Source organism: Oncorhynchus tshawytscha, linkage group LG18 (genome assembly GCF_018296145.1).
Source record: "Oncorhynchus tshawytscha isolate Ot180627B linkage group LG18, Otsh_v2.0, whole genome shotgun sequence".
NCBI lineage: Eukaryota > Metazoa > Chordata > Actinopteri > Salmoniformes > Salmonidae > Oncorhynchus > Oncorhynchus tshawytscha.
In genome coordinates this window covers 39,129,950-39,138,307 of record NC_056446.1, presented here as the reverse complement: position 1 = coordinate 39,138,307, position 8,358 = coordinate 39,129,950, and the positions used below count along the sequence as shown (strand labels likewise).

The 8,358-nt window shown below is 44.4% G+C and overlaps 1 protein-coding gene across 1 annotated transcript in view; it reads left to right on the top strand.

Annotated features, from left to right (window-relative positions):
- The first annotated feature begins 6,437 nt into the window (after positions 1 to 6,437).
- dll4 (delta-like 4 (Drosophila)) overlaps positions 6,438 to 8,358 on the top strand; it is a 23,409-nt gene continuing 21,488 nt past the window's right edge. Inside the window, exons 1-3 of the mRNA XM_042301028.1 lie at positions 6,438 to 7,031; positions 7,161 to 7,421; positions 8,310 to 8,358. The exon at positions 8,310 to 8,358 is cut by the window's right edge and continues 9 nt beyond it. Of these exons, the coding sequence (XP_042156962.1) occupies positions 6,978 to 7,031; positions 7,161 to 7,421; positions 8,310 to 8,358 (364 nt within the window). The 5' untranslated portion in view covers positions 6,438 to 6,977. The remainder of the gene's footprint in view (positions 7,032 to 7,160; positions 7,422 to 8,309) is intronic.

Sequence of the window (8,358 nt, the reverse complement as noted above, 5' to 3'; positions counted from 1 at the left end):
CTCATCTCCCCTCTTTCCCCCACCCCCTCATCTCCCCTCATCTCCCCTCATCTCCCCTCCCCCTCATCTCCCCTCTCCTTCTGTCTCCCCCCCCCTCATCTCCCTCTTCTCTCCTCTCCCCCCCTGTCTCTCCCTCTTTCCCATCTCCCCTCATCTCCCCTCATCTCCCCTCTCCTTCTGTCTCCCCTCATCTTCCCTCTCCCCCTCATCTCGCCTCTCTCCCCCTCATCTCTCCTCTCCCCCCCTCATCTCCACTCTCTCCTCTCATCTCCCTCCCTCATCTCTCCTCTCCCCCCATCTCCCCTCTTCTCCCCCCTCATCTTCCCCTCATCCTTCTCTCCTCTCCCCTCATCTCCCCTCATCTTCTCCCCCCCCTCTTCTCCCCTCATCTCCCTCTCCCCTCATCTCGCCTCTCCCCCCATCTTCCCTCTCATCTCTCCCCCTCCTCTTCTCATCTCCCTCCCCTCATCTCTCCTCTTCTCCCCTCATCTACCCCCATCTTCTCCCCTCATCCCCTCATCTCCCCTCTTCTCCCCTCATCTCCCCTCTCCCCCTCATCTCCCCTCGTCTCCCCTCTACTCCACTTCTACTGCAAGCCAACAGAAGACCAGAGGAAGTCCACCAGGAACTGAGGTCTGGTTAGAGAGAAACCCTGCTGTGATGATGGGAAGAGGTGGTGTGTTTGTGTGTGTCCTTGATGGAAAGGACAACTTTGATCGGAGGTCTCAATCCATACAGGAACAATAGAAAACTCTCTCTCTCTTTCTCTCTCTCACTCTCTCTTTCTTTTTCTCTCTCTCTCTCTTTCTCTCGCTCTCTCTTTCTCTCTCTCGCTCTCTCTCTTTTTCCTCTCTCTCTGTTTCTCTCTCCCTCTCTCTCTTTCTCTCTCATTCTCTCTCATTCTCTCTCTCTTTTTTCTCTCTCTCTCTTTCTCCCTCTCTCTCTCTCATTCTCTATTTCTCTCTCTCCCTCTACATAGAATACTAGAGTCTGTGGTTTGGTGGTGGAGGTCCAGATAGAGCCTTGGCATGAACACTGGGTTTATTTTGGTTCCAATTGCTATCGTCAAGTTGCGTAACACTGTAATGATAGAATACTGTGTCCGTACATGTAATTACAAACAGAATGCAATAGAACAAGACAGAACATGTGTTGAAAGGTAATCAACATCTCCCCTTTGATGGTGTTTGTTAGGGTGGACATACAGGCATTTCCGAGTAAGTGTCTAGGATCTTATAAAACATGTCATAACAGTTATTCAATACAAATACACAACTAATACCTACATGAAACAATGATGAGCTGGTAACCATGGTAACAGACAGAATCCCATAGGCCATGGTAACAGACAGAACCTCATAGGCCATGGTAACAGACAGAACCTCATAGGCCATGGTAACAGATAGAACCCCATAGGCCATGGTAACAGACAGAACCTCATAGGCCATGGTAACAGATAGAAGGCATAGGCCATGGTAACAGACAGAACCTCATAGGCCGTGGTAACAGATAGGCCAGTAACAGACAGAACCTCATAGGCCATGGTAACAGACAGAACCTCATAGGCCGTGGTAACAGATAGAACCCCATAGGCCATGGTAACAGACAGAACCTCATAGGCCATGGTAACAGACAGAACCTCATAGGCCATGGTAACAGATAGAACCCCATAGGCCATGGTAACAGACAGAACCCCATAGGCCGTGGTAACAGACAGAACCCCATAGGCCGTGGTAACAGACAGAACCCCATAGGCCATGGTAACAGACAGAACCTCATAGGCCATGGTAACAGACAGAACCCCATAGGCCGTGGTAACAGATAGAACCCCATAGGCCGTGGTAACAGACAGAACCCCATAGGCCATGGTAACAGACCCTGACAAGAATATAATAAACTGTATCTCAAATGGTACCCTATTCCTTACGTAGTGCACTAGTTTTGACCAGAGTCCTATGGGCCCTCCCTGGCTCCATATGGGCTCCCTCTGGTCAAAAGTAGTGCACTACGTAAGAAATAGGATGCCATTTGGGACGTACTCTACATAATAAACCATATCTGGCCTCGGGGATTGTTTCAGCTGCCTAGCAGACTCTAGCGGGACAATTTACTGTTATCAGTTGGGCTCACTTGTTAAACCTTCCCCTATAAGCTGTCACACTTTTTATGCCATTTTTATGTGGGCTGGATTGGAGACATATGGCCAGAGAGGCAGATAACAGAGGGTGATATTTGCCACAGGAGAACATAATGACCATTATACAACAGACCTCGCTATAAAGACTGCAAACCATAGTCACAGTAATGGTCAACAACACCATATTGTTGGGTCGGGGGGGTATAACTAGCAAACACAAATCAACATAGCATTAAACAGGTTGCTACAGCAGAGACAAAGTGGAATAAGTCAGACACGTAAAATCAACTGTACGGGATAGACACTTTTGAGGGAACCACACTATTATATACAGCCAAATGTATCATTATAGGAAACGGTAAATGAACCACACTATTATATACAGCCAAATGTATCATTATAGGAAACGGTAAATGAACCATAACCTATATTGTGATGAAAAAGACGGTCATGGATATCAGAGTTAGGCAAATAGACACACAGAGAGAGAGAGAGATTGTCATGACACCCACGCGTTCTGAGCTTTGAGTTTTGTGTGTCTTTACAGGCCAGACAGGTGTGTCAATATATCATGTGCAGAGAGGGAATTCAAAATTGCCATGTCTTGGCTCCCTGTAAACACTATCTACACAAATACTGTGTGCTCACCATTATCAGTACTCTCTGCAACACACACACACACACACACACACACACACACACACACACACACACACACACACACACACACGCACGCACACACACACACACACACACACACACACACACACACACACACACACACACACACAGCACACACACACACACACACACACACACACACACACACACACGCACACACACACACAGCTACTGTCTGAAAGAGAAGAGAAGAGATTTAACGTAAACAGTAAAGAGGTCAAACAGAAGAAAAATAGAATGTTGGAATACTGCCTCATAGACTATTGTACAAATCGAATCCTATCAATTCAAACTTCAAACTAAAATTCAAGAATCCAAAACTATAACTTTCTGATTGATATTGCAAGAAATCCGTTTTTGTTGAAAATGTAGCTGCTGAAAATGGAAAATATGAGGACCTCTGAAAGCCTTTCTAGTTTTGGTTATTGATTTACTATTACATCTATTGAAACCCCACAGTCAGCTAGTTTCCACACAGAGCATTTTACTCTTAAACCAGTTTGAAAACCCCCTGTGAGAGCATTTTACTCTTAAACCAGTTTGAAAACCCCCTGTGAGAGCATTTTACTCTTAAACCAGTTTGAAAACCCCCTGTGAGAGCATTTTACTCTTAAACCAGTTTGAAAAACCCCTGTGAGAACATTTTACTCTTAAACCAGTTTGAAAAACCCCTGTGAGAACATTTTACTCTTAAACCAGTTTGAAAAACCCCTGTGAGAACATTTTACTCTTAAACCAGTTTGAAAAACCCCTGTGAGAACATCTTATTCTTAAACCGGTTTGAAAAACCCCTGTGAGAACATTTTACTCTTAAACCAGTTTGAAAAACCCCTGTGAGAACATTTTACTCTTAAACCGGTTTGAAAAACTCCTGTGAGAGCATAATGAGCTGTTATAAAATACAAAGCAGGAACAACGGCGGCTTTCTTTCTCCTTTAGGATATAATAGAACCATTAGAGATTATAGGCTGCTTTCTTTGTGTTTCCATAACTGTGGAGGCGGAGGAAGGTTGGGGTGTTTCATCATTATAAAACTAACTTGGTCAGTGAGAATAGTATGAAGAATGGCCAACCTCTCTCTGTGTGTGTGTGTGTGTGTGTGTGTGTGTGTGTGTGTGTGTGTGTGTGTGTGTGTGTGTGTGTGTGTGTGTGTGTGTGTGTGTGTGTGTGTGTGTGTGTGTGTGTGTGTGTGTGTGTGTGTGTGTGTGTGTGTGTGTGTGCGTGTGTGTGCGTGTGTGTGTGTGTGTGTGTGTGTGTGTGTGTGTGCATGCAAAGTGTGAGAGACAGAGAGATTTTGTTGGAATAATTATTAATCAAGCTACATCATTATCACGCAATTAACGTTTACATGTCTATACTTTTTCAAACCATTATTACCAACTGTGCCAAATGTTAATAGGTTTAAATGAAAGAGATAACCTCCCCTAACGGTGAACAGGCCATGGAAGTCCGTCTCCATCTCCCGCCAGATGGTTCATGGGGAAAGCCATGAGCGCATCGCGGTGGACCAATCAGATGATCACATCTTTGGCTATTGGCAAAACATCGACTACAATTAATAGTCGGACAAGTGTTGAAAACAGCCTCTAGACTAGATACACTCCGAAGTATCCTCCGTGTGCGCCCGCATGCACAAACGCACGTAAACACGCACGTACACACTTCAGTTTGTTATAAAACACGAGGCATTTTCTCACATTATTTAAGACTACATTTTTTTTTTGATTATGCTTATTTCAAGAATATATAATACGTTTCGAATAACACATATTATGGCACTAGCTTTGCACTCTTATTTCTGCATTCTTGGCTTCTTGCAAAGGGGACTTTTTTGTAAATGGTGAGGCTTATGTTGTATGTGTATAATAGGCCTATATTATAAATATATAAATAATATTACTTAACGTAGCCAAGATGTTTTTTATGGTTGTTCAGTAATGTTTTATGTGTAGGCCTAATTTGCTATAACAAAAATGACAAAAATGACATTTTGGGATGCGTGCCAAGTGAAATAATGACTTGGCAATTTGGAAAGGGAGCACTTAGGAATTATACTATTCTTCATATTTTCGGCGTCACCCTTGAATTTTGCATTTAGGCCATCACATTTATGCGGTGAGGTATTAGTCCTATCCTACCGTGGGAGAGTCGGTTGGAAAGGGCATTGAGGAATAAACCAATTTTACGGGTGCTGAAGACACGGAGAGAGAGAGACAGAGAGAGACAGAGAGAGAGACAGAGAGACGGACAGAGAAACAGAGAGAGAGAGCTCATTAGCATACAGCTGAATAGTTACGCTACCCGCATGGGCTCGAGGGCACGCGTCCCAACAATAGGAGGCACGCTGCGGTTGAGTTGTAAAAAACACCGGGCTGGCAGGGCGGCACGCGCCACGGAGAATAGAACAAAATCAAACTCGTAAGGCAAACAAATATATTTACTTTGCTCTTGAATGTTTTGTTGTTGTTGTAAACATATATATAGAATTTCTTGCATGTAACATAAGCTATAGGCCCTGTGTGCTAAATGTTCATGTGTCTACAATGAAATGGTCAGTTAGGGTGCCTTGGAGACTTTAATGTTGCATGTAACATAAGCTATAAGGAAATGGTCCTTTGGAGACTTTAATGTTCGAGCTATGCTGTCCTATGCTTACAGATCCAATCAAATTAAATCACCTAACAAAACATTATTATGGTCTAGTCCTAAAGACCAATTCCATAATGTGTTTATAACGAAATAACTCATTTTTTGTATTGCCTCTGGACCTTTTATATGCACGATGAGAACACAGAACGCTTAGGTCTACCCCTCGAGCCTTTGGTGCATGCACGCGCACCCTGACAATTAGGTGTAACACAATTAATCGCCTTTTATATGCACGATGAGAACACAGAACGCGTAGGTCTACCCCTCGAGCCTTTGGTGCATGCACGCGCACCCTGACAATTAGGTGTAACACAATTAATCGCCTTTTATATGCACGATGAGAACACAGAACGCGTAGGTCTACCCCTCGAGCCTTTGGTGCATGCACGCGCACCCTGACAATTAGGTGTAACACAATTAACCGTGAAATTGAGTGGGACCGGACCGATGGGAAACCGGGTGGATGGAGGTTAGGGGCAGTAATTGAATTTCTGCTTTTCATTATAAAGTTTCAGCTTTCCTGTCAATGATAACATTGGGGGAACATTTGTGTGTACAGAAGTGCCATATGCAACCTCTCCTCCTCTTGCGCTACAAATACGTCAACGGATGCCTTGTCTTTTTAATAGTCGCTTGCTCCTTTGGTGGTCGTTCCGTCAGCCAGCCAGCCAGTCAGTCAGTCAGTCCGACAGTCAGCCAGTCAGCCAGCCAGCCAGCCAGCCAGACAGTCAGCCAGCCAGTCAGCCAGCCAGCCAGCCAGACAGTCAGCCAGCCAGTCAGTCCGACAGTCAACCAGTCAGCATGGCGCAGCGCTGGACTTGTGGGTATTACAATCTGGATATCATTGTTGTTGAAGAGAGGAGGAGGGAGGAGAAGGGGGTGAATAGTGGGCGGTGTTTAGTCTTGATTGACAGTTTATGTAATGAGCAACGCAGCGCTAGTCTATAAATTGGGGGAGACGTCACTCCCAAGTGTTCATTCACGAGTAATAAGACGAATGGTGAACAGAGATCCACGAGCGCAGCGCAAAAGTTAAGCACCAAAACAAGTCAATGGTGTGGCGTCGTCCTACACGCTCACAACCGTTGTGGAGTGCTGTACTGTCCTACAGTGGAGAGCGAGGAAGACAGCAGCCCGAGCACAAAGAGAGAGATAGGTACAGATATTGGATTTTGATGTTAAACCTTCATCTCTTTGGATAACCTGAGGATACTAAAACTGTTCCTTTGGCGGTTTGGAACATCCCACAAGGGTTCTAAAAACGGTTCCTTTGGCGGTTTGGAACATCCCACAAGGGTTCTAAAAACGGTTCCTTTGGCGGTTTGGAACATCCCACAAGGATTCTAAAAACTGAAGAACAACGAAGTGGAACTCGAAGGATTTATATTTTGTTCTTTTACTTTTTATATCCTTTTTGTACCCCCCCTCCAACAACATTTTGGAATAGGGGGCTTTGGAATAAAGGGGATATATTGGCGGGTGACGCGGTTGCCCAGGACAAGCGAGAAGGATGGCAGTTTGGTTCACGTTTATCATCGCATTCAGCACCACGATACTGACACAGGTAAAGAGGAATTCGATAGACACTCAGCAGAAGAATGATCACTCAAAGTAGCCAATTCCAAGCAAAGGGTCTTTTGACTTTACCATGTGCGTAATGGTGTTTTAAAACCATCTCTTCTCTTCTTTTTAGGTATTTGGATCCGGGGTTTTTGAGCTCGATCTACATGAATTTACAAACAGCAAAGGATTTCTGGCGAATGGCAACTCTTGCAGGCTCAACTGCAGGACTTTCTTTCGAGTCTGTCTCAAAAACTACCAGGCTGTAGTGTCGCCAGGTGACTGTATCTTTGGGAGCGCCGTGACACCGGTCCTGGGGACCAACTCGTTTAGCGTGAAGAACGGGGGCACTATTGGCAGACCCATCCGACTGCCTTTCAACTTTGGATGGCCGGTAAGACAGAGCCTAGATGCAGTCCATATTATTAGTTTAATGTATGTCATACCAAGGTCCGTGTGTTGTTGTGCAGGCGGGCGGGCAGGAGAGTTGTGATTGGTTTGCAGAGAGAGAGCGCACCAGATATTGGTGATGAGATAAACCATCCCGGTAGCCTAATGCAACAGCCATGTATGTAGAGAGTTAGAACACGGAGGTTTCTGCATTATGATGCATTTACATGACACTACAACCTTCTATAACATTCGATTATCCATCACTAGGTAATGCTGCAGGCCCTTATATATCAGCAGATAGTGGATTGACACACGACGTTGTTTATTTTAAAATGCACCACACCACTCCCGCTCTCTAGTGGCGCAAAGGTCTAAGGCACTGTATCTCAGTGCTAGAGGGGTCACTACAGATCCTGGTTCGATTCCAGGCTGTATCACAACTGATTGGGAGTCCCATAGAGCGGCACACAATTGGTCCGGGGTAGGCCGTCATTGTAAATGCGAATTTGTTCTTAACTGACTTGCCTAGTTAATGAAAGGTAAAACTTATTTTTTTAAATAAAGTTTACTAGGTCTATAACACCTTTGCCTCTGTATGACGTACATGTTAGAATCCTAAATCATTTAGCCATTCAGAAACAGACCTACAGTTGGTTGAGTGAAAGTACCCACTGGGCACAGACGTCAGTCAATTCAACGTCTATTCAACGTTGTTTCAACGTAATATCATTTCAGTGACGTGGAAAACAACGTTGATTAAACCAGTGTGTATTTAAATTGCGTTCCATTTAAAGTGTGATGATGCGTTAGACATTTTTTTATATATTGCCATTTTATGAAATGTGTTTTAAAAACGTATTTGTAACGGCTGAATGCCTTGTACTCTTAGGGATCGTTTTCAATGATCATTGAAGCCTGGTATTCACCTTCAGCGGATC